The sequence below is a fragment of the Neofelis nebulosa genome, chromosome 17 (genome assembly GCF_028018385.1).
Source record: "Neofelis nebulosa isolate mNeoNeb1 chromosome 17, mNeoNeb1.pri, whole genome shotgun sequence".
NCBI lineage: Eukaryota > Metazoa > Chordata > Mammalia > Carnivora > Felidae > Neofelis > Neofelis nebulosa.
The window spans coordinates 20591796-20618307 of record NC_080798.1 but is presented as its reverse complement, the minus strand read 5'-3'; the positions used below and the strand labels follow the sequence as shown (position 1 = coordinate 20618307).

General features: G+C 45.9%; 1 protein-coding gene across 4 annotated transcripts in view; it reads left to right on the top strand.

Moving 5' to 3' along the window:
* Positions 1-1328: 1328 nt before the first annotated feature.
* TDRD12 (tudor domain containing 12) overlaps positions 1329-26512 on the top strand; it is a 73542-nt gene continuing 48358 nt past the window's right edge. For 2 of the 4 annotated variants that reach the window (XR_009255627.1, XM_058706380.1), the window contains exons 1-8: positions 1332-1656; positions 9870-10028; positions 12200-12336; positions 14006-14125; positions 16811-16866; positions 18125-18210; positions 23443-23632; positions 24427-24519. Coding sequence is in view for 3 of the 4 variants with exons in the window: in XM_058706380.1 (XP_058562363.1) it covers positions 1633-1656; positions 9870-10028; positions 12200-12336; positions 14006-14125; positions 16811-16866; positions 18125-18210; positions 23443-23632; positions 24427-24519 (865 nt within the window). In the remaining variant the exon portion in view is untranslated. Of the gene's footprint in view, positions 1657-9869; positions 10029-12199; positions 12337-14005; positions 14126-16810; positions 16867-18124; positions 18211-23442; positions 23633-24426; positions 24520-26512 lie in introns of all 4 variants that reach the window. The other 2 variants (XM_058706381.1, XM_058706378.1) reach the window with 2 other exon arrangements.

The window sequence follows — 26512 nt, the reverse complement described above, 5'->3', positions numbered from 1 at the left end:
CAATCTTGACTCTTGGTCCCAGTGTGATGGACAAATACTTCCATTTTCTGTAAGCTGTGTTGTGAAAAAGTTTGGGAAATACTGTATGGTAGCATGGCTTCTAGTCCAAAAAAAAAAAAAAAATGTTGAGTCCCCACTAAGAACTGGGAAAAAGCTGTACTCTGTATCTTTGGGGGTTGGGAACTGTCCCTTCACACCTCTTTTTGACAGAGTCTGGAGCTTTCAGGGGAACTGATCCTGCCCGTTACCTCCACTCCGGGTGAGGCCTGGTTAGCCCAGTTCAGCAACAGCTGAACTTCATGCACTTTGCAGCTGTGTCTTTCTCCTGACTCTCCACCTGTCCTGCCTGCCACTTTCAGCAGATGAACTTGTTTGACCTTGTGAAATTTAACAAACTTTTAAAACCGGACGCTTTTGTGAGCATTCTGTTTCCCCAGAAAACAGCCCCACAATTGCCACGCTCTCTCTAAACTGGTGCAATTTTTTTGCCATCTTGTTGGTTCCCCTTACTAGCAAATTAATGCTTTTTGATACCGCTTAAAATTTGTTTCTTCACAATCAAGATATTAAAGAATTTACCTGTAAAACCACATAGGCCTGGCATTTTAAATTTTTGTTTATGTATTTTAGCTGTGGCTCCTTTGATTTTCATGGTCTTCTTTTTGCTTCTTGTTTATTGGCTTATTCAAGTGTTACAGAGGGATTCCTGAGATAGTAATAAAACCCAATCCTCCCTGAGTGCTTCTTGGGTGTCCCTTTATTTCACATAGTGTGACCTCATCTACTTTTGAGTCTCAATTTTCAGGTGAGAAAACCAAGGCCTCCAGGTGTTCAAAATTTACAGAACCCTTTGGTGCCTTGACAACAAATACACGTGGGGGGCGGGGAAGAGAACCCGGCCAGAGGAGGCTGCGGTTTGCAGCCTTTGGTGGTGACTAGAATGGCCAGCGAGACTGTCTGGGGGAGCCCTGCCAGCTAAGGGCCCGGTGGGAGAAAAGCTGGAACCCGAAGCAGGAGGTGAAGTGGGGGAAGGGGATCTGGGGAGGGGATGTTGCCAGGAGCGCCCTCCCCCCCAATCAGTGACGGGCTGAGCCTCTTCCTCACCCTCAAGGCCTAGAGGTGGAGGCGGGTCCAGGGGCACCTCCAGGTAGACAGTCACGAACTGATTCGGGATGGGTGGGACGCCGGGGTGGGGAGGGGTGAACCACGTGACCAGGGGCCCGGCCCGCGGAGCGCCCCCTGCGCGACTCTTCCCTGCGGCCCAGCCTCGCCCCGCCCCGTCGCTCTGGGCGCCGTGCGCCTGGCGGCCGTCCGTTGTCCCGGCCGTTGGCGCAGCGCGGCTTTCTGGAAGCCTCGAGGCTTGCGCGGCCGGGGATCCGGGCGCGGTGTCGGAGGACGGAGCGCGCCCGTGGCGGCGTGGGCTGGGAGGGCGCGGAGCGTCTCAGGTGGTGCGCTGCGCACGGGCCTGCCGGGCCGTGTTCCCCACGGAGGGCGGAGGCTGGCCCTACCTCGGGTTTTGCCCCCAACGTGCCCTCCTTGTGAGTGGTGACGGGAAGATCCGGGAAAGGGCGCGGCCGCGACGGTGCTTGTCTCCCCAGGGCCGGTCCCCCGGCGGCCAGCGGCGCGGGGAAGATGCTCGAGGTGCTGGTGCTGAAGGTGAGCGAGCGCCCAGCCCCTGCCGGCCGGCCTTCCTTTCTCTCCACGCGGAGGGGCCGCCCGGCTGGCCGCCAGGGGCTTCGGACCCTCGGGTGGGCTTGCCGGATGGCATCCCGGACCCCTGATTGCAGATACACAGCACGGGATTTCGGTTCAAGTGTGCCCTTGCATTGTTAGGGACACAGAGCAAAAAGTTGTTTGTCCGGAATTCGGATTTTACTGGGCGTCCTGTATTTGCCAAATCTGGAACCTTAGGGGGAGGGACGGACCGTAACCCCTTCTCCCACGTGGACCCTCAGCCGGTTCCCTCCTCCTACACGGGTCCTTTCCACCGGATCCCCACCTTGGGGCCCCCTCGTGGCAACCACCCCTCCACGCAGAAACCCGTTCCGCTCGCGCCGCGGGACTCTGGCGGCCCCCTCCCCACGCGTGCGTCCCGGGGCTCCGATCCTCAGTTCTCCGAGCGGGGGCTGAAGGGAGGTCGGGCCTGCAGACAGCTGCAATTTCCTATTTCAGGTGAGTGCTGGCTGGGGATGCAGGAGACTGTGAAGTCATGGCGTGTTCACAAGGTTACTTGGAGGGAGGGATTTATAATTTTTTTTTTTAATGTTTATTTATTTTTGAGACAATGTGAGAGAGCGAGTGCAAGCAGCGGAGGGGCAGACAGAGGGAGACACAGAATCTGAAACGGGCTCCAGGCTCTGAGCTGTCAGCCCAGAGCCTGACATGGGCTCGAACCCATGAACCGTGAGATGATGACCTGAGCCGAAGTTGGACGCTTAACAGATTGAGCCATCTAGGTGCCCTGCCTTAATTTTTTTCCAAGCACATTTCCTGAAGGTGATCTTTTGAAGATTTTCAAATATAAAAATAAGTTACAAAAACTATGTTGAGAATAACCATATGCCCTACACCTGGACTCAATAACTAATAACATTTTATTGCACTTGTATATTTCTTTATAAATATGTATGTATAGGGGCGCCTAGGTGTCTCAGTCGGTTAAGTGTCTGGCTTTGGCTCAGGTCATGATCTCGCAGTTTGTGGGTTCAAGCCCCGAGTTGGGCTCTGTGCTGACAGTTCAGAGCCTAGAGCCTGCTTTGGATTCTGTGTCTCCTCCTCACTCTGCCCCTCTCCCACTCTCTCTCTTTCTCAAAAATAAATACTAAAAAAATAAATATGTATATATAAAACTTTTCTTTTTTGCTGAACCATTTGAGAATTAGTTGAGAACTCTGAATACTTACACGTATGTTTTCTACGAACAAAGAGTTTCTCTTACGTAATCATGATTTTATTATTTCACTGGAGAAGTGTAATATTGATATAATACTATAAAATACAGTCAATGTTCAGATTTCTCCAGTTGTCCCAATAATGTCTTCTAGAATTTGTTTTCTCTGCTTTAGGATCCAAAAATTGTTCATTGCATTTAATTGTCATGGTCTTAACCTAGCCTCATTGAGGTCAGTTCCCTGGCTTTTTCGTGTCTTTGATGTCCTTGAAACTTAGGAAGAATAAGGGCAGTTTCTTGTATTGTAAGATATCTTGTATTGTAAGATACAAGTTTCTTGTATATTGTAAAATATCTTTCAATTTGGATTTGTCTGTTTCCTCATGATTCTGTTTGGGCATTTTTAGTAAAAATACTGTAGAGCTGATCTTACATCAGAGGACAAGAAACTTAAAATCATTACTTGTGGTGAAAAGTAGTTTAAAAGTCTAACTTTTTATTAGGGAATATTCTGGACATACAAGGAAGTATTAAAAAAAAGTCACAAACACCTGGACATCCACCACTGAGCTTTCTCAAATCTTTTAACATTTTGCCATACTTGATTCACATCTTTTTTTTTTTTAACCCATAAACTATTTTTAAAAAATTTTTTAAAACGTTTATTCATTTTTGACACAGAAACAGAGCATGAGCGGGGGAGGGGCAGAGAGAGAGAGGGAGACAGAATGGGAAGCAGGCTCGAAGCTTTGAGCTGTCAGCAAAGAGCCCGACACGAGCCCGACGCAGGGCTTGAACCCACAGACCGCGAGATCATGTCCTGAGCTGAAGTCAGACACTCAACCGACTGAGGCACCCATAAACTATTTTAAATTGAGGTATGATTTTAGATGTAGTAAAATACATTATTTTTCCTGTAGAAGCCGTGACATTTTTTTTCAAGTTTTATTTTGAAGTCTAGTTAGAATTCGGTGACATTTTGAAAAATGCAGACAGTCCTGTAATTGCTACAATCACAATGGACAGCAGTCCGCCGACCCCTCATTACCTTATGTTCCTTTGTAGTCATTTCTTTGCCGAACTCCTAATCCTTTGCAGCCACCGTTCTTTTTCTTCCCTGTTTCACCTTTTCCAGAATGTTGTAAAAATGGAAACGTGCACATGGAATCATGCAGTAGGATGTACCCTCTGAGTCTGGCTTCTCTGACTTAGTCTAATGCCTTTGAGCCCTGCCCTGGGTTGTTGCATGAATCATAATGTCTAACCTTTTTACTGCTGAGTAGTTGTCCATTGTATGGATATGCAGCAGTTTGTATCATCACCAGTTGAAGGCGCTGCTTGAGTTGTTTCCAGTTTGGGGAGATTATAAATAAAGCTGGTGTAACCTTTACATGTACCTTTTTGTGTGAACACAGGTTTCATTTCATGGGCAAATAGGCTGGGATTACTTGTCTGTTTAACTTCATGAGAAAATTTTCTACAGTAACTGGACCATCTTACATTCCCATGAGCAACGTACAAGATTTCTAGTTGTGTGGCGTCTGGCTGGCTCAGTTGGTGGATCGTGGGACTCTTGATCTTGGGTTTGTGAGTTCGAGCCCCACATTGGATGTAGAAATTACTTAAAAATAAAATCTTGGGAAAAAAAAAAAAAGTTCTAGTTGCTCTGCATCCTCACCAGCACGTGAGATGGTCAGTTTTATTTATAAATTTCAGCCATTCTGGTAATGTTTAGTGTGTAGTGATATCTTTTTGTGGTTTTAACGTGCATTTTCTAATGACAAATGGTATGTTAATCGTCTTTTCAGGTGCTTGTTTGCCATCCTCCCATCTATTTGGGTCAAATGTCTGTTCATATCTGTCCATTTTTCTAACTGGTTGTTTTCTTATTGAGTTTTAGAGTTTATATATGGTGGATGCAGTTCTTTTTTGGATGTGATTTGCAAATATTTTCTCCCATTGTATGGCTTTCCTTTGTCTTAAACAATATCTTTCAAAGAATAGAAGTTATGGGGGCCCCTGGGGGGCTTGGTTCAGTTTCCAACTCTTGATTTTGACTCAGGACGCGATCTCACAGTTCGTGAGATTGAGCCTTGTGTTGGGCTCTGTGGTGACAAGGAGGAGCTGGCTTGGGTCTCTGTCTGTCTGTCTCTGCCCCTTCCTTGCTTGTGTACACTCTCTTTCTCTCAAAATAAATAAATAAAAAGTTAAAAAAAGCATTAGTGGGGCGCCTGGGTGGCTTAGTCGGTTGAGTGTCCAACTTCAGCTCAGATTGTGATCTCACCGCTCATGAGTTTGAGCCCCACGTCGGGCTCTGTGCTGACAGCTCAGAGCTTGGAGCCTGCTTCAGATTCTGTGTGTCTCTCTCTGCCCTTCCCTGCTCATGCTCAGTCTCTCTCTGTCTCTCAAAAAATGAATAAACGTTAAAAAACATTTTTTTTTAAAAAGCATTAGTTTTTAATTTGGATTAAGTCCAGTTTATCAATTTTGGTTCATACAAATTATACTTTTGGTGTTATATCTAAGAAATCTTTGCCTAAGATTTTAGGCAGCCCCCATGTATTTCACAAAATTTCCCCCATGTATTCTTTTAAATAAAAAAAAATTTTTTTTAATGTTTATTTTTGGAAGAGAGAGAGGCAGAACGTGAGCCGGGGAGGAGCAGAGAGAGGGAGACACAGAATCTGAAGCAGGGCTCTAGGCTCTGAGCTGTCAGCACAGAGTCCGTTGTGGGGCTTGAACTCACAGACCGTGAAATCATGACCTGAGCCGAAGTTGGATACTTAACCGACTGAGCCACCCAGGCGCCCTTGAATACTATATATTTTTAAATGTTTTTTTTGAGAGAGGGAGACAAAGTGTGAATGGGGGAGGGGCAGAGAAAGAGAGGGAGACACAGAATCGGAAGCAGGCTCCAGGCTCTGAGCTGTCAGCGCAGAGCCCGACGTGGGGCTCGAACGCACGGGGCCGCGAGATCATGACCTGAGCTGAAGTTGGACGCTTAACCGACTGAGCCACCCATGCACCCACCCCCCCAAGTTTTTTTTTAAGTTTATTCGTTTTGAGAGAGACAGAGGGCACGGGAGGGGCAGAGAGAGAGGGAGACAGAGAATCCCAAGCAGGCTCCATATTGTCAGCGCAGAGCCCGATGCAGGGCCCAAGCCTACGAAACTCGAGATCATGACCTGAGCTGAAACCAAGAGTTGGACACTTAACCGATTGAACCACCCAGGTGCCCCTCCCCCATGTGTTCTTTGAGAAACTTTATAGTTTTATATTTTACATGTAGATATATGATCCATCTGAGCTCATTTTTGTATCTGATATGAAGAATGGATCAAAGTTCGTTTTTGTGCATATGGATAACTAATTGTTCTAGTGTCATTTGTTAGAAAACTACCCTTTCTCCAGCAAATTGCTTTTGTGCCATTATTGAAAATTATTTGATCATATATGTGTGAGTGTATTTCTCTTCTGTTGCTGTGTCTGTGCTTTCTCCGGTGTCACACTTTTCTGATGACCGTAGCTTTATGGTAAGTCTGGAAATCGGATGTTATGAGTTTTCCAACACTGTTGGTATTTTCCAGAATTATTTGGGCCATTCTAGTTCCTTTGCCTTTCCAATAAGAATTTCATAGTAAGTTCATCAATTTCTCAATTCCTGATGGAATGGAGTTGTATTTATAGATCATCGAGGGGAAAATCGACATTTTAACAATCCATGAACACCGCATATCTGCATTAGAGGTCTTCCTTGATCTAGTTCATTAGTTTGTATACCTTTCACCACACACGTTTTGTAGTTATTTTGTTAGATTCATTTCTAAGTAATTCCTGTCTTTTGGTGCTGTTGAAAATAGCACTATTTTTCTTTAAGTTAAATTTCCAGTTTTCATTGCTGGAGTATGATGTACATACAGTTGAATTCAATATTTGACCTTGTACCCTGGAACCTTGGTATAACCACTTAACTAGTTCTGACGTTATTGTTGGTAGATTCCTTAGGATTTTCTATGTAGATGTTCTTGTTTGTGAATAGAGACCGTTTTCTTTCTTCATTTCCAATCTTCCTGAAAACCTTTTTCTTATCTTATTATACGATGTTGAATAATTGTTGAGACCATATACCACTAGTACTTTTTTTTTTTTTTTTTTTTTTGTAGGTTTTACTTTTTAGTTCTGGAATTCACCTTTTCCAAAGGGTTTTTCTTTAAAGTTTCCATTTTTTTACACGAGATTCTCCTCTTGGGAAAACAAACTCAGTATAACCGCTTATCCTTAAGTTGTTCTGCATATTTATAACAGCCGCTTTTAAGTCCTTGCCAGTTCATGTCAACACCTGGGCAATCTTGGGTTCACTTTCTTCTTACTGTTATCTTCCTTGGCCACATAACCACCTGTTCATGTCTTTACATGTCTAGTAATTGCTACCCTGGATATTGTCGTTATGGCAAAGAGTGCTGACCTGTGCCTTAGTCACTTGCTACATCTGGGCTCTGGGAGGCTTGGTTTACGCTTTTCAAGCACCTGTTGGCCTGGGGCAAGCTGGTAGGGCACATTTCCTTTGCCCGGTAGTGTGGTCTTGTATTCTCAGGCCTGGCACCTGGGGGTTTCTGTGGAGGGCCTGCGGTGCATCCTAAGCCTCTTTAATTTGGCAGGACTGGTGCCGCAGACTGTTTTCCTGTGATGGGTGCCAGGGACAAACAAAGGTCGACAGTAGTTAAAGCCTTGGCTGCTGGCCGCGAAGGAACTTGGAAGGGCAGAGGTGGCCGAGCAAGGTAAAGGAAGGCAGAGGAAGAGGAGGGGAGGGGCTCTGGTGAAAACCAACAGGGCTGGTCAGCGTCCTGTGAGTAGGTCAGCGTGGCTGCTAGCCGAGAAAGGAGGCTTCTGTCCCTGCCTCCCGGGTGATACCATGTCGCAGGAATGGCTTTCGGGTCCTCGAGGGAGACTCCTGAGTAGTGGGAGACGCACGCACATCTCAAGGGGACAGGAAGCGCTGGCACCTGAAAGCCCTCTTTAGGGAATGCTCACAGGAAGGGAGGCCGAGGGGCTCTGAGAAGCTGGCCGGAACAGACAGTGAGTTCTCCTGGCAGCCTTGAGCTTCCTTCCCCAGGCCAGGCGTCGTAGAGGGGCTGGGGTCATCCTCGGGACACGGCCTCCAGGTGCAGAGGTCCGGGGCTGTCGCATGCGCATGAGTTTGCAGTTCTCATGGGCGGCAGCTAAAACTGTGTAGTGCTTCTGTCCACCTTGTAGTGATTGCTTTTCTCTGGACTGCAGGGGTCTTAGCTGGGCGATGCAGGCTTGCCAAGGACTTGGCTCTGCCCAGCGTGGCTCTTTCAGAATTTCTCCCTAAACTTAACAGCTACTCCCGTAGCCACAAACTCCCTTCTCTGGGTCCTCAAGCCACACTGTCTTTCTGTCCGTGTTGCAGCCCCTCAGCCTGGGCTGGAAAGCTGTACCCCAGACCCACCCAAGGCTCCCCGCCTTGCAAGCATCTGGTCCCTCTGTTTCTAGTCTGTTCAGGGCCTTTAAATTGTTACTTTGTGTTTTTTTTTCCCAGGGCCTATCATTGTTGCTTACAGGGGGGTTAGTCCATGGAAATTAGTCTGCCATGAACGGGAGCCAGAATGGCCCGCTGTTCTTTTTCCCAACTATTTCCTATTAAAATAGTCAAACATTTAGAAAAAGAGAATACTTGAAGTGAACACTGGTACATCTGCCACCTGCTACCTAGGATCCAAAGTCTTGGGATGGCATTGCTTTTAGGCCCTTTCAGTAGGCAGAGTTAGGAAATAAGTGCATTGAAAAAGTCATGGGTTCCTATTGATACTTTCAATTCAAAGTTAACTTTTCATTTTACATTTGTGTCTTCTCTCTAACAATGAAAATCTTAGTTTTCAAGAACACTGATACATAACAAGCTGGCTTCCTGTAGGTAATAACTTGTGTTCGTTCTGGTTTATCTGTTGTCTTCCTTTTAAATTTTTTTTTTCAACGTTTTTTATTTATTTTTGGGACAGAGAGAGACAGAGCATGAATGGGGGAGGGGCAGAGAGAGAGGGAGACACAGAATCGGAAACAGAATCGGCTTTGATACTTTCAATTCAAAGTTAACTTTTCATTTTACATTTGTGTCTTCTCTCTAACAATGAAAATCTTAGTTTTCAAGAACACTGATACATAACAAGCTGGCTTCCTGTAGGTAATAACTTGTGTTCGTTCTGGTTTATCTGTTGTCTTCCTTTTAAATTTTTTTTTTTCAACGTTTTTTATTTATTTTTGGGACAGAGAGAGACAGAGCATGAACGGGGGAGGGGCAGAGAGAGAGGGAGACACAGAATCGGAAACAGGCTCCAGGCTCCGAGCCATCAGCCCAGAGCCTGACGCGGGGCTCGAACTCACGGACCGCGAGATCGTGACCTGGCTGAAGTCGGACGCTTAACCGACTGCGCCACCCAGGCGCCCCTGTTGTCTTCCTTTTAATATGAGCAGAATATATGTGTATTCATATTTCCTTCTCTTTCTTACAAAAGACAATATTGAGAACATTATTTGGGACCTTGCTTTTGTATTTTATTACAAATACTTAAATATAGGAGTTCGAGGGCTTTGATCTCAGTTTACTTTTTGACGCACATAATTAAAAATTACATATTATTGGTTATGTGTTTTTTTATTTTTCTTTATGTGTTTTAGAATTATATCTTTGCATCTTCTACCTTTTTTTCCCCAGCTTTATTGAAATATAATTGACGTATAACATTGTGTAAGTTTGAGGTATACAGTGTGATGAGTTGATCTATATCTTTTTTGTCTTTTATCTTTTACCTTTGCTGTGACTATTTAAGACAGAGGTACTCATCAAGAATTTGGTAGATCACTTAAGTTCATAACAGTTATCATGCCTCTAAGGTTTATCATTTTATGGTTCTACTTTTAAATCATGCATTGTTTTGTTTGTCTTTTAAAATTTTTACAGATTGAAGATCCGGGATGCTTCTGGGTTATTATAAAAGGATGTAGTCCCTTTTTAGATCATGAAGTTGATTATCAAAAACTAAATAGTGCCATGAATGACTTCTATAATAGCATGTGTCAAGATATAGAAACAAAGCCATTAATGTTGGAAGAGGGGCAGGTATGTATCTCAATTTGCTTTAAGCACTGAGTCTTGAAATACTACTTGAAATGTCTGCTGTTTTTGTGATAAAAAGCTTTTAGAGTATTTTAATTGCTTATTATCGTTGCCTTGTGTTAGGTTCTTCTGGCTGCACAGGATTCAGGCTGGTCCTGGAAAGCAGACGTTGTAGAAGGTTCATGTGAGGCATCAGGAGATGAAATGTCATCAAAAATTGAGGCTTTGGGTGGTCCTCCTGGGGCAGGGAACCGGAGGGTTATTCCAGTTCCATCACAGGTGTGGGGGCCACAGGCAAGAGGGCATGGGGTTTTCAGTCTAGGGCCTATGACTCCCTTTTGTTGCTCATGACTTTGACCAGCTCACGCTTGTTTATTTTCCTTACTTGATGTCATGGCCCCTCCTTCCTTTCTTGCCACTTTGGCTCCCAGGCCCATTGTCTGATTCTCTCTACACGTCAGTCATGTTTCAGGAGAGTTTGAATTTTTCTAATAGTATGACAAGAGAAGATTATTAGAAATAATTTGAATTCCTTCCCACTTCCAAAGAAATCATCAGTAATAACATTTATTATTTTTCTCCATGCCATCGACTTGTTGGAGGAACAAAACCCAGTCAATTGCCCTTTTAAAATATTCCACATTTTGGATTGCCCAAGTGCCTCCTTGTTTGTGGTGGTGGTGAACTTTCCCTCTATCCCCTCAGTTTTATGTGGACTATTAGTTAAAGATAAAGCTTTGATTGGATTTAGGGCCACTCTCTACGACCCCCCTCAGAATGATTGGGGCTGAGAGCTTCATCCTGTGTTAAATTTGGAACGAATATCACTTTGGGTGAAGACCAGCAGATTCAGATGGTGAAGCCTGAGCCCCACCTCGGGGTGGGGGGCTGCCCTCAGCTCTTCCTGCTGTGGCAGCACCGTGCAGTGACCAGCACGGCCCGAATCCGTCGTTCCGGTTAAGCTTGCCAAAAGGTCGTTTTCACATTCCTTCTGTCTTCATGAGTCCGAATTCATCTGCAGAGAACTTTCCCTCCCCTATTAAGATGGTTTGGCTACCCGGAAATACTACCGATCGCACTGGATAGGTAGAAAAGTTGCTTGATTCTTTCCCTTACCAGTGTTCCACCTCGTGATGTGCCCAGTTGTCTACAGCGGTGTCCGGAGGTTTATGTTGTTTTTCCCCTCCTTCTTTTCATTTTTTAAGTACTGTATTGAACTCTTGGCTTTTAACGTATTCATCAGTAGTAATCCCTGTTCTTGATGCTTAAGTTACCCCACTTTGGGCTAGCGGAAGCCCTGTAAGTCACCAGTTCAAAGCCAACCGGCTGTGTGAACCGTTAAGTGTTCCCACCATTCCTACAAGTTGCTTTGAACTCAGCGTTAAACAGAAATATTCTCCGTCCTTTTGCAAGATTTCTCTGGAGTCTTTTGACTTTGGAATTCTGTGAGGCTCCCGGGAACCCAGCCCTTGCAACATGGCTGCACCTAGTGTCCAGCTTCAGGTCCCGAGGGCAGCGATCACGTCTTCCCTGTTGGGCCCTTTGTGAGCCTGTGCTCGGCATCTGGTTTGCCTGTCTGGGTTGCAGTCAAGTCTGCTCTGGCCCGGCAGTCCTGTGGGACGTTCGGGGTGCCAGGGGGCTATCACTCCTGCAGGGCGGTTTCCCTAAAAACAGGCTGCAGGCGTTTAGGTGGTTTTTGAAGACTTAACGCATGGCAGGCACCGTTCTAGGTGCTGGAAACCTGACAGTACAGAAAACAGACGTCCGCATCGTCCTGGAGCCAACGTTCAGTTGTGACAGAGTGAACCAAAGTTGGAGAGCAGGAAAAGCCCCAGGAAGCAGGATGGGGAAGATGAGCCTGGGGCGCGGTGTCACAGGGGCGTAGCCATGTCATTGACAATTATTTGTAAGCTTTGTTTCCGATTTGAGAAGGCAAAGCGATGCACTTTCCTTTCAAAAAATTGTCCTCGGATAAGGCGTCAAAACGTAGTTAAGAGAAGCAAGGAAAAGGGACTCGGGTGTCCTGTGTTCTTGTTCCCCGCCCAGCAGCCGTTAGCGTGGGCAGCCCCGCCTCCGCACATGCCTTCCTCCTGTGAGGGGAGGTGTAGGTGGCGATGGTGTGGGAGTGCCCTTCCGTCGCTCGAGGTCTTCACACTGCAGTGGTTACTTCGCAGGTGTGTGTGGTTTACTGCCAGGAACTGAAGTGCTGGTGCAGGGCTGTCATTAAGTCACTGGTGTCTTTGGCGGACCATCACCTGGCGGAGTGCTTCCTGGTGGACTTTGCCAAGTACATCCCAGTGAAATCTAAAAAGTACGTATGGGCCCCTGGGTGGTTCAGTCTTTAAGCATCTGGCTTCAGCTCGGGTCATGATCTCGTGGTTCGTGAGTTCGAGTCCCGCTTCTCTCTCTCTCTCCCCCTCTCTCTGTCTCTCTCTGCTCCTTGCTCACTTGCGCCCTCTCTCTCTCAAAAAAGTACCTACGTATTTATTTTGCCTTACGCTTTCTAAGGAGACAACTATTAGTTTTAAAGGAGAGCGTCAATAAAGTAAGGGGATACTGGTCATAAAACTGGGATTTTTTTTTTTAGTTTCACCTAGGGAAGGCTTGCAGGTTCCAGTTCTACATGCAGTCATTGTAAGAGCAACTGGGCAGAGTGAGGATTCATCAGGGAGCTGAGCCCTTCTTCCACCTTCCTTCCTGGCCTCCCCTCTCGGTGTGGTCAGGTGATGGGGTGGGTCCTCAGGGAGGCGGAGAGTCATCTTGTCCCCACAGAGGGGGCCTGTGGTGGTGCGGCCTCCGGTTGGGGATGAGAGCACCTGTCTGAGTATTCCTGGTCATTTTACTTAGGAGAGCGGGGGCGTGACCATCGGTCACATTAGGTGGGGAAACAGTTGAGAAGGAGCCCTCATTGACTCTAGGACCACCCACTAAGAGTTCGTTAGAAAACACTATCAACAAGCGAGGCTTTGTGGCAATTTTGTTTTTATAGTTTCCTGCCTCCGAGTAAGAGGATATTGGTTTGATAATTAACTTGAGGACCCTTCTTCCAAAAGACTTTAGTTGCAGTGAGAGGTTTATCTTGAGCGGAAGAGTTTCATGGCTAAAGGACTTATCGGACATTGGGAATTGGCAGACATTTAAGAAAAAGATGCCTTTCTAGTTTGTGATTCCGCACCTTTATAAGTAATCAGAATTGTTATAAAATTAAGTGTTGTGTTGAATTCTTTGGAAAGATTTTTAGTGTTTGGAGTTTTCAGTTTTGCTTTTTTTGGGCAAGAGAGCCCTGTGATTAAACAGAGCACAGGGAGACCTGGAGGGGCAGTTAGGACGGCCACCTTTTTGTGAATGGTTGAGACAAGACGTGGTGAGGCTGCCCATACAGGGCATCGAGAACCTGCTTCTGTCGAAATGGTGATGCACGTGGCCTGTCGTTTGCCTGAAGAATGGAAATGAAACTGCTGAACAACGTGTTCATCAAATCTGAGTCCCTCTTTTGTGCAGCGTTGCTGAACATTAATTATAAAAACACCTCAAAAAACCCAATGAGTTTCTGCTCATTTACAGAAATTTTAAGATAATCCTGGTTGTCTGTTGAAATTAATGTTTAAAAATCTTAAGTTGAATTGATTTCACAGGATTGTGCATTATTTCCTAGTGTTTCTCAGTCTGAGGAGCCATGTTAGACATAATTTTTCTGGTACCTCCCGCCCCCACACCATGAAGTTTTAATGACAGATACACTGAATATCCACCTACATGCTAGTCACGTATCTGTGCTTTACCCCCACCTTGAGAACCAGTTCCCTCCCCCTGACTTGAGCAGATGTCTGCCAGTTACTTCCTGCTGTTGGGGGCTCTCTTAGAAACAAAGAATTGGTTTTTGTGTATTTTAGGTATGTTAATTGCATTGGTGTACTTTAAAGAAATACTTTATATGTAAGTTTTCTTTGTAATGGAACTGTTTCTGTTTTGCTCTTAAGCATCCGAGTTGCAGTAGAAACTTTTATGCAGCTTCCCTACCGAGCGAAAAAATTCAGACTGTACTGCACGAAACCTGTTACGTTACACATTGACTTCTGCGAAGATAGCGCTGAAATTGTGTAAGTACCGCCTGTAACAGATGCTGAATCGTGGGTAAAAGTCACGAAATCAAGTGGATGATGTTACAGTGCGTCTCTTCCCCTTGAGTAGTGCTCAGTGATTCTAGAGGCCTCTTTGTTCCTCAGGAGGCATCTTCTGAGTTGGTATGTGTGGAACCTGGCACCTGGCCGTGTGGCTGAATTCCCTGGGCAGACCCCTCTCCAGAGGCTGCAGTTGAGGGGCTTATAGGCGAGCCTGAGCTCCGTGCTCTGCGATTTTTTTTTTTTTTAAGTTACAAAAAGTAGGAAATTAAGTGTGAAGGGAAACATTGCCAAGTATAGGCTCATGGAGTATTAAAAAAAAAAAAAAATTTGCCCATTGTATTTTTCTCCAGCCCCTCTCTCCACCCAGGCCTCTGCGACCTGTCTAGGCTCTGAATTTGCAGAGCTCATTCAGGACTTCCTATGTGTTCATTTGCTCGGAGCCTTTCATGAAAATAGAACATACTGCCTTATTTGCAAATTTAACCTAAGAATGTGTGCTGAAGCTCTTTGCTAATACAACGTAGTACCTTCTGCTGTTGGCCTTTCTGTGGTGAACATAACTGGCTGTTTGCTGTACGTAACCACTCCTGTCTTGAGAGCCAGCTAGAGTGTTCCCAGAGCACTGTGCGCTGAACATTGCTGTGAGAATGCGGATACGTGCGTATGCAACATAGGGGTATGGAGATGTGTACACGTAGGCAGTACGTGTGCACATATCACCCACCCCACCCCCGCCTCTGCCTCGTTTTCCTAGTGTTGGGCTGCATTGCCAATATTTGTGCAGGATGGGTCCCTGCACTGGGCAGTACTGTGGCAGGGGTATGGCTGCGATCTCTGCTGTCTTGACCAAGTGCTACCTGAGGTCCTGAGGCAGCCCTGCCCTTCCACCTGGTACCCTCCCACCCTGGACTGTGGCATTGTGGGAAGAAAAAGTGTAAGGCCCAGCACAGTTCCGGCTTAACTTACACGTCCTGGTGATGTTGCATCGTGTTCTCTGAACTTGGAAGCCACTCTTCTTGTGGATGCTTTCATGGGATCTGTGGAGACCCTCCATTCCCACTCCCTGCACCCCCAGCACCTACAGTTTCCTTGAGAGGGTGAGTGCATCGCCCTGTGGCTGGCCTCAGAAGCTGCGCTATAGATGCTGAGCCATCTTGTCCCTGCCGATGCCCCGCCAGGCTCCCTGCGGCCAGCCCACACCGCTCTGGCCTCAGAGACTGTGGGAGAGTGGGTCCCACAGGCAGCAGCAGCCCCTGCCTCCTCCCGGTCCCACTTCCAGAGCAGCGAGCTCCTTCCCCTCCAGGGCTGCCTTTGGTGCAGGTCTGTCCACTCCCAGCTGTCCCTCAGAGGCAGACTGTATCTCCTTCTTCCCCGTCTGGTCACCACCTTCCCAGCGCTGCGGTGCTCCTCAGGGAGCTTTCTCAGCCTTGGACGCACCCTCCGTGCAGGCACACATGGTACCTTTGTGTTTACACTTCACCTAGAACTTCTGTGACAATATGTGTTTTACGGTTTCTGTAGATTTTGTCACATGGTCCTCCAGGAGGCCTAGCAATTTATACTCGCATCACTGGGGTATAGAGTGCTCTTTTCCTGTACAACGTTAATTATCACCAGGCTTTTTAAGTTTTTGCTTGTTTCCTGGGTGAAAATGGTATTTTGTTTTTAATTTGTATTTCTCCAACTTATAAAGTTGGGTATCTCTTCATGTGGTTATTTTTTGTGTGAGAGAAAGAGACAGACTGTATGATTGGTTTACCTGTGAAGGCCTAGATCGATTTTTCTTTTGGGCCATTTTCTTTCATTCTTAAAAACTTACTAGGTAATTTTTTTGTGTGTAGCAAGGTTTTAGAACCACTGTCTTAAATTTTTTTTTTTTTTTTGCCTCCTTTTAGAAACCCTTTGTGATTTTCTTGAAGTAATGTGCTTAATATCTATTTTAGTAAAAACAACATCTTAGCCCAGGCATGGGGCTGGGTGCTTTGTGTATGTTACCTCGTTTGATCCTTAAAACAGCCCCTGGAGCATGGTGGTGGCATCTCTGGGGAATCAAACCAGCGGAGACAGAAAACTGGTCACTCTACCTTTACTTCCATTATTTTTGTTCCTTGCTTCCAAATACTGGTTTCTCCTTGTCTTCCACCGCCTACAGCTCTTCTTAGATTTTCTTTCCAAAGCAAGCACAGGAAAGGGCAAGGTGATAGGTAGAAAGCGGGAGACAGAGGCTGTGAGGCACCGATGGCCAGCTTTCCCCCAGCCGCTCTTACCATATTGGTCTAACCAGTCACGTGTGGAGTGCTGCACACGCAGCGTCCCTGCCCCAGGGAGCTTGTGTTCTGGCTGGGGAGACAGATATGTCCCAGGTCACTGGGGACACTGGTGTTGGGAAGGCGATGCACCGGCCACTCTGGAAGCCCCAAGATGGGCCTGTTCTCTGTGAGGTTCTGCACTGGGTGCAGGCGGCAGTGGCAAGAGGGCCCCCTGCAGGGCGTGGCTGGGATGGTCACCCCCAAAGCCAGAGCCGGGGCCGAGCTCCCCAGCATCCGTGTCATATGTTCACCACGCAGTGTCAGAAACGTCCAGCTTGTGGCTTACAAAATGATGTTGGTGTCCTAGCCTCAGATTTGTGTTTGATAAGGTGGCATCTGTTTCCTGTTCCAGACCTGCCAAGAAGTGGGACAGTGCAGCTATTCAGTACTTTCAGAACATCCTGAAAGGTAAGGCAGGTGCATCATCACCGCAGCCTGCTTTGAACTGACACTCAGGGGGTTTATCCTTCCGTTGGTGAGAGGGTTTGAGATGTGCGTGTTCATCTGTTACCTGGAACTCTGTCCACCCTGTGTCACAGTGACTCTGCACCCCTGAAATTTTGGGAGTGGGTGTGGATGTCAGTCATGGAGAGTGAGAAAGGGGCTGTTCGGGTGAGGGACCCTTCCCCAACAATAGTCCTGCCCCTTGGTTTGCATGGAAGCTGTGCACTACAAAATAAATGTCCGTGCATTTCACTAAACCTGCAGTTGATGGAAAGCCTCTCTTTTTTCAGTGATGTGTAATGATCATTGTTGCCTATTTAAGATGCATAGGCAGTCTCAGAGAAGCTATACAGTGTGCTCTCTTTGTATTGTTGACCGTAAAGTACAGTCTCATGTGACGTCTGTCCTGACCCCTGGCAGTCAAGAGCCAAATGCCTATGCCTGCCTCCCAGAGCTGTTCTGAGGAAGAGTGGGGGTGAAATGCCTGGGCTGCTGCCTGGTGCCTGCTGGGGTCCCGGCCCCTCCCCTGTGCCGCTTACAGGGCTGGGGAGACAGATATGTCCGCCCCACTGTCTGGGCGCCCCACTGTCTGGGCAAAGGGAGAGCCAGGTGCTGGGGCCTGGGAGACAGGAGAGGTTGGGAAGGTCTCCGGCTGTGGAGTTTGGGCCCTTGTGAGCCCACGGGGTGGGGGTGGGGGGGGGGGACACTAGGAGATACAGGTGTGGAGGGAGCAGAGCTCCTGGGATTGCATCCTGCCCTGCAGCCTTCTCTGAGCCTGGTCTCCTCACCCGGAAATGATGGTGACAGTTGTGAAATGAAACGCGTTTGTGACGGACTTCGCGTGGGGCCTGAAGGTGCCCAAGCCTGGAACTGCAGCGTGGCTTCTTGGGTCTCAGAGAGGCGCCGGGAGCTCTGTTTGCCAGGGCGTCGGCAGTGTGGAGTGACTCAGGCGGGAGACTGAGCGGGAAGTGGATTTGGAAGGCACCGGAAGGGAAGAGGGCCAAGAGCTGCTCAGGGTGTTCGCAGGCAGGGGCAGCGTGGCTGATTCCACGAGGGGAGAGCCTTGGTCTCCGCCCACCCACTGCCCCTGGGGGGGGAGCCGGCAGCCCTGGTGGCTCTGGGTGATGCTAAGTGGTGAGTACAGATTGATGGGTGGAATACGATTGTTCCAAGTACACTTTTAATATCAGCTCTTTTACGTCTGTTCATTCGTGCTGTTTAGCGACTACCCAGGTGGAGGCCAAATTGTGCGCCGTGGAAGAAGATACTTTTGAGGTCTACCTTTACGTAACCATAAAAAATGAGAAAGTAAGTGAACGAATTGCATTTGGAGAATGTTTTGTCGTTGCTTAAGTGTTTTATTTTAATAAAGAGTAAATACTAAAGAAAAGGACGTCATTCACACCTAGAGGCCCCGAGGTGGTCCAGTCGGTTAAGTGTCCAACTTGATCTCGGCTCAGGTCATGATCTCAGATCATGGGATGGAGCCCCACATCAGGCACCGTGCCCCGCGTGGAGCCTGCTTGGAATTCTCTCTCTTCTTCTGCCTCTGCCCCTCCCCCCCCCCCACGCATGCACACTCTTGCTCTCTCTCAAAATAAATAAACTTCAAGAAAATAAAAAAGTTGGGGTGCCTGGGTGGCTCAGTCTGTTGAGCGTCTGACTTCGGCTCAGGTTATGATCACGTGGTTCATGAGCGCAAGCCCCGCATCAGGCTCCCTGCTGTCAGCACAGAGACCAGCTTGGGGCTCCATTTCATGAACCGTGAGATCTGAGCCAAAATCAAGAATCGGATGCTTAACTGACTGAGCCACCCACGTGCCCCCCAGGACGTAATTTTTATAAATACACATATTTGTATGGCTTTGAGTTCGTTGCTTTTTTTCCATCCATAATTTTCTCACTATGTGTAATATGTGCTCATCGTAGAAAATTGAGATAACCTAAGTAGAGAGGAGGTGGGCATAACGTGAACTCCCTACCCCCGTTATGAGCCATTACCATTAGGGTGGCTGCCCCCCTTATGGAGGGTGGCACAGGGCAAAAAGATGGAGCAACAGGAGGCATCTTAACTGTGGATTTATTTTATTTTTGGGGTGCCTGGGTGTCTCAGTCGGTTAGGTGTCCCCCTTCAGCTCAGGTCATGATCTCACAGTTGGTGAGTTCAAGCCCCGTGTCGGGCTCTGTGCTGACAGCTCAGAGGCTGGAGCCTGCTTCCGATTCTGTGTCTTCCTTTCCTTCTGCCCCTCTCCTGCTCGTGTTCGGTCTTTCTCAAAAATAAATAAACATTTAAAACATTTTTATTTTGAGGCAGAGTGCAAATGCGCATGCCGAGTGGGGGCGAGGGGCAGAGAGAGAGGGAGAGAGAATTGTAAGGATGCTTGGCGCTAGAAGCCCAGAGCCTGACACAGGGCTTGAAACCCACGAACCGTGAGATCGTGACCTAAGCTCAAATCGAGGGTCAAATGCTTAACTGACTAGAGCCACCCAGATGCCCCTAAAATGCTGTTTCGGCAAATCCATGGACCTAGTTTGAGTTTTTCCCATTTTCCCACTAAATTGCTTTCTCTGCTCTAGGACCTCATCCAGGATCTCATGCTGTCTCCTTAGTCTCCTCCTGTCGGTGGTAGTTCCTCGGTCTTTCCTCATCTTCTAAGACCTTGACACTTCTGGAGTGCTGTCCAGTTATTTTGTAGAATGTTGCTCAACTTGGGTTTGCCTGATGTGATTGGACTGAGGTGGTACATTTGGGGCAAGAATGTTACAGAAGTGACCTTCGTGCCCTTGTCTGCATCCTCGCAGGGGGTTTCTGATGTTGGCGTCGGGCTCACCTCCATCACCTGGTTAAGGTGGTGTCCGCCGGGTGTGCCCTGTGCAGTTACTGCTTTTTCCTTTTCAAATTGTGACGTATCTTACGGGGAGATATTCTGGGGCTGTGCAGATACGCCTCAGTGATTCTTGCCTGCAGGGCTTATTTCCGTGGTGCTTGCCCCTTTTGTGTCAGGCCTTCTACATTTTGAAAAAAATTTGTTTTAACATTTGTTCATTTTTGAGAGACCGAGACAGAGCACGATTGGGGCAGGAGCAGAGAGAGAGAGGGCAGCACAGAATCCGAAGCAGGCTCCAGGCTCTGAGCTTTCAGCACGGAGCCCGATGCGGGGCTCAAACTCACGGACCACAGGATCGTGGCCTGAGCTGCAGCTGGACACTTAACTGACTGAGCCACACGGGCACCCCAGGCCTTCTACATTCTTTAATTGGAATTGTGTAAAGAAGAACTGGCCCTTCTCCCCCCACTTATTAATTGATTCAGTAATTTATCTTAGTATGGACTCTGGGCTGTTTGTTTTACTCTAAGGGATATAATCCATTGCTGTCCTTATTTTCTTGCTCAAATTGTCACCGATTTGGCCATTAGCAGCTTCTTCAAAGTGGCCTACGTGTCCTTTCAGTGTACCCCATCATTGTTGAAAACTTTCTACATTTTGGTACCATGAGGTGCTCTAGGCCAATTTTGTCATCTTCCAGCCCAGCTCTGGAATCAGCTGCTTCTTGCACAAGAATGGTATTCAGATAGCAAGACCAGGGCACAGGGTGTGCTCTGTGGCTCCCGGGGGCCGGTGATTGTAGGCCGTCTCTGCAGTTAGGAAGTATGTGCATGTGCACTCGCTCGTCCATGCACACACAACTCCACATCTCTCATTCTAGTCTGGCATCGCAGGTTTCTTTCTGGCCCTCCCCATTCCTTATCGTGACACCTGTTCCCAACGGCGGGGAAACCTCTTGTTAGCTACCACATACTTGTCTGATTAATGCTAGTATTCTCATGGAGTAATTCTGGAATTGCTCACCCACATTCGTATGAAAAAGAAGTTTGTTTTTAGCCTTACAGGTGCAGCCGAAACACTGTTTCAGCTATTCCAAAGTTACTTAGGTGGGCTGTTTTCTTGCCCAGCCCTCTTCCTGGTGATGATGTTACTCATTTGCAGTAAGGTTCCCTTGTTACTCTTGGTGGTGCGTTTTGGGTTTCTCCCACATCCTTGTCAATTTCACATTGCTTATTTTTACACTTCACTGCTTATTTTTCACTTTGGTAAAAGTAACAAAATGTTGGCTCTTGGGCGAGTCTTGTAAAACATCTTTGAACAAGTTCTTTACCAACTTCTTTCTTTTTGCTTTTCCAGTGGGTCTCTTTTCTTCTGTGTGGTGGTGTGCAGACGATAAGTTGTTCTTACTTCAAGGGCGGGGAGTGCAGAAGGCATGCTTACTAGCAGAGAGAACTCACAGTGGGTGCATGAGGTCGTAATTGTCAGGAAAAGAAAAATAGGACCCACCATCCCTTTTCTGGCTCTCTAAGGAAGCACAGGGTGTTTTCTTTTTTACCTGGCTTCTTTTACTCAGCAGAATGATTTTAGCATATGTCCACCTTATCCCTTTTATCGTCAAAATACTCTGCCGTTGTCTGGATATATTACAGTGTGTTTATCTGTTCACTTCTTGGTGGACATTTGAATTTGGGAACCGTTGGGGACTGCTAAAAAAAACTGCTATGACTATCCACGTACAGTTCTTCCTGTGAACCCATGCATTCATTTCTCTTGGGAAAATAAATACGTGGGAGTCAAATTTCTGGGTGGTAGTGTAGGTATTAAGAGATGGCCTGTTGTTTTCCAAAGGGATCAACTATTTTACAATTCCGTGAACAACGTGTGACGCTGGTTCCTCCACTTCTTCTCCAACACTTGTCTGGCCACTTTGACGGGCGTGTGGTGGTATCTCATTGTGGTTTAACTGTGCATTTTCCCTAACGACTCATGATGTTACGTATCTTTTCATATGCTGTTGCAATCCATGTACCTTCTTTGATGAAGTATTTGGGTATTTTGCCCATTTTTGATGACTTTTTAAATGGAAATATATTTGATACATAACATTACGTCAGTTTGAGATGTACAACATAGTGATTTAATGAGCCTGTACCGTGCTATGCTCACCACAAGTGTGGCTCCCATTTGTCACATGCAACACTATTACAATACCACTGACTATATTCCCTGTGAACCTTTTTTCCTTGTGACTGTTTCATTCCATAACTGGAAGCCTGTATCTCCTACTCCCCTTCACCCATGTTGTACCTTCCCCTTCCCCCATCTCCTCTGGCAACCGTCAGGTCTCTGTATTTATGGTTCTGTTTCTGCTGTTTGTTTATTGTTGCTTTTTACATTCGACACATAAGTGAAATCATAAGGTGTTTGTCTTCTGGCTTATTTCACTTAGCATAATACCCTCTAGGTCCATCTGGGGTGTTGCGAATAGCAAAAAATCTCATCCTTCTTTATGGCTGAGTAATATTCCATTGTGTTTTACCCATTTTTAAAATGGGTTATTTGTCATCTTTTTACTAAGTTTTGAGAGTTCTTTATATATTCTGGATACATGTCCATCCGGATAGAAAATTTTAAAAATATTTCCTTGGGGTGCCTGGGTGGCTCAGTCAGTTGAGCTTCCAATTTCAGCTCAGGTCATGATCTCACAGTTCATGAGTTCAAGCCCCACGTTGGGCTCTGGGCTGAAAGCTCAGAGCCTGGAACCTGCTTCAGACTCGGTGTCTCCCTCTCTCTGTCCCTCCCCTGCTTGTGCTCTTTTTCTCTCAATAATAAGTAAACATTAAAAAAAAAATTTTTTCTCCCTATCTGTAGATTGCTCATCTCTCTTTTTTAAAAATTTTGTTTGTTTATTTATTTATTTATTTATTTATTTATTTATTTATTTATGAGAGCACGAGTGGGGAAGGGGCAGAGAAAGAGGAAGAGAGAGAATCTCAAGCAGGCTCCAGGCTGTCAGCACAGAGCCCGATGCAGGGGGCCTGATCCCAGGAACCATGAGGTCATGACCTGTGTCGCAGTTAAGAGTCGGACACTTAACCAACTGAGCTGCCCAGGCCCCCCTGCTCTTTATCTGTTAACAGTATCTTTTGAGAAGCGGAAAATTTAAATTTTGATAAAGTCTTACTTACCAGTTTCTCCTTCTTAAAGTTTATTTTAAAGTTTCTTTATTTTTAGAGGGAGAGAACGTGTGCGTGTCTGTGCGTGCAAGCAGGGGATGGGCAGAGACAGAATCCTGAGCAGGCTCCACACTGTCAACAGAGCTGGACTCTCACGGACCATGAGATCATGACTAACTGAGCCACCCAGGCGCCCCTGTCAGTTTTTCCTTTGATGATTTGATGATTTGTGCTTTGTCTTGCCAACCCCCCAGATCTCTGCTTGGCAAAGTGATGTTAGCTCTCCAGTGCTTTCAAGAAGATACTTCTTATATTTTGTGCAGATTCTTACTGTTTTCCTTATCAGGTGGGCTGGTCAGAAATACCTAGTTCATCATCACCAGGGCAAAAGTTAAGAAATTGATTTCTATCAAATTATGTCCTATAAAATAATTTTTTCTGAAGGTTGAAATTTGGGGTCAAGTTGGGGATATTTTCTGAGCAGTCACTGACTTGACTCTATTTGTCTTATTTATGAAACGTCCAAAATTGTGCAGGTCTGTGTTAATGATGATCTGGTTGCGAAGAACTTTGCTCGTTACATATCACCCAAGGAGAATAAAAACCTTCATTCTGTAGAGAAACCACGATTGAATAGAAAGTCTGCATCCTTTTCCAGTAAACTCAATCCAGCACTTACTCTTTGGCCAATGTTTTTGCAAGGAAAAGATTCTCAGGGAATGGAAAGTGAGTGCATCCTCATCGATACAGGTTGTTGTTTTTTTTTTTTTAATTGTCTTATTTGTATGAATCTTACTGAACTGATGTAAGCTGTGCATACTTTCCCTATACGGAGGCAGAGACTGGGACTCTGAATTTAATATTTTAACTTTAATCCTAGTGATTTTGTGGCACGTTTTGAGGTCCTGTCAACAGGATGTTTGTTTTTATGAGACCAGGAAAAAACTGTTCTCCATTTCTTATTACATGGAAGTACATTTTCAGAAGTCCATAAATTCATAATTTAAAGATATTATTAAAACAAGGTTATATGCCTACCATTTTAGACACTTTTAATTTTTTTTTTTTTTTTTTTATGTTTATCTTAGACAAAGTGCGAGCAGGGGAGGGGCAGAGAGAGAAGGAGACACAGAATCTGAAACAGGTTCCAGGCTCTGAGCTGTCAGCACAGGGCCTGATGCAGGGCTCAAACCCACGAGCTGTGAGATCATGACCTGAGCTGAAGTCGGACGCTTAACGTACTGAGCCACCCAGGCGCCCCATTTTAGACACGTTTTTAAAAGAGCTATTTATTAGCAGGGAAATCTGAGAAGAGTCTGTGATGGACAGTGGAAACAATTTTAAATGTTTCTCTCTCAATTCCGTTTTCCTTAGCTCCTTCACTCTGCTTTCCTGCCCCAAGTTAGGTCCCCCCCCGACCTTCCAGCAAAAGCGAGAGCTGAAAAAGTAGGCCAGTGAATTTGCATTTGTAGTTTGGGTTTATTTCATGCTTTAATCCTGAATTGTGTTCTTTCCATCAGATTCACATGGTTTAACTTTTCTGGCTCAGTCTCTTCAGCATCCATGGCCCAAGGGTGTTGTTGGTGACCTTGGGCCAACTGCTGTGATCCTGGGTAAGTTTTCTTGCTTGTGGCATTTCATAGGCGGCGTAAAAGAACACTCAACTATCTAAAGAGTATTAAGGGTTGTGTAGAAGGGCTATGGTAATTTTCTCTCTTTCTCTTAATTTCATGGAACCCGTGTATGATGGAGAAGCTGGCAGAGATCATTTGCCGTGCAGTCCCTACCTAGAGGATTTTATTGTAATGTAAAGAGCATGTGTAAGAGGCATTATGCGTAAAACTGATTTTTTCAAGCCCAGCCCCACACCAGTGATTATTATTTGTTCTCTGAGTATACATATGGGTTTATGAGCAATTTTTAAGCAGCAGCTCACCTAAAAATGAGTGGCATTTGTGAGGGTGAAAATACCCGGTCTTTAATTCCCTGTCTCCAAGGTGCATAATGGGTTGGAAATGTTGGACAAGAGCGGAATCTGCCAGCTTCTTTGATTCTTGGCTCACCCCCTGTGGCAACCCTCCACCACTTACTCCCTCTTATGTCAGGCATATGTGTACCTATGGGAGTGTTGTTTCATGCACGTACATTGTAAACCTCAACTAAGTTAAAGCTGTGGCCAATGAAGTGATTCCCTACATTTAGCGTTATTTTTAATGACTTCAGTAATGTTGTTTATCATACAGAAATACAGCTATGCAGAGTTTTAAAAACCTGCCATCTTTGAGAGCCACTTACTAAGGAGTTTCCAGAGTCTTTCTTTCCAGAGTGTCCAGTTTTGAGATTGGGTATACCACTTTTATCTTACAGAAATGGGATTCTACTACACATAACTTCTGTGTACTGTTTTGGTTAACATATGGGTGAACTTCTTTCTAGGTCAGATGTGTCCAGGATCATGTGGGTTAAAGGTATGAGCTGTGACGTGAGAGGGTTATCAGTGTCCCTCCCTCCTATGTGTCATGGAGAGGCACGGTTCCCATCCATTACTCCCATACAGAGTGTATGTGGCCCAGCGCCTGGCCTGTGGCAGACTCGGGCACACGTGGCCCCAACCCCGTGTTGTGATGTGCTTCCTGCTGGGGTCCCAGATGAGAATTCCTGCTGAAAGGAGCCCCTTTTACTGATGGAAGAAATACAAATGGAAGTAAAAATATGTGCCCATTTCTACCAGAGTAGGAAAATACCAGGCGTTTGACGTTATGCTTAATCACTGCACAGCTTTCCGTCATATGGATAGATCATTGTTGTTTTAAGTAGCCCCGGATTGCCGGACAAAACAGTTTCCCATTTTTTCCTTATTGTAGTCAGTGTTGTAATGGACTATGCATGTCTTTGAAAAGGAAAAGATTGATGGTAAACTAAAGAAATGCTAATGTGAGATGTCACTGGTTGTCATGTGAAAAACAAAATTATTAGATATTACTTGTCCAAGCAAAGATTTCCTTTTCCCTGTGATCATAGTGAGGTGGTATTTCAACTGTATTTTTTTTTTTTAAGTTTGTTTGTTTATTTGAGAGAGAGTATGAGCAGGGGAGAGGCGAGAGAGAGGGAGACAGAATCTGAAGCAGGCTTGAGGCTCTGAGCTGTCAGCGCAGAGCATAACACAGGGCTCGAACTCATGAACCATGAGATCATGACCTGAGCCAAAGTCAGAAGTTTAACCAACTGAACCACCCAGACGTCCCTCAATTGTATTTTAATTAATTTTTGGTACTTCTCCTTGAAGTTGCCTTACATTTTTTAAATGAAAGCACAATACTTTGTTAATACTTGCTTAAACAGTCAAATAGTACAGGAGTAATGGAAAGTAATTTTCTCTTTCCAACCTCTCCTCACCCTAGGCCATTCATTAGAGGCAAGCCTTTATCTTACCCCTTAGCTATTTATTTTGGCAGTTATCTCCAAATTTTGAAACAGTTATGATTAATTTACTATTTCTAGGCTTATCAGTTCTAGACAGACTGTCTTGACTTTGGTGACAGACTAGCTCACACCCCTGATCCATGTGTATTTATTCATCAGATGGTCATTACCACTTAGGTGTCA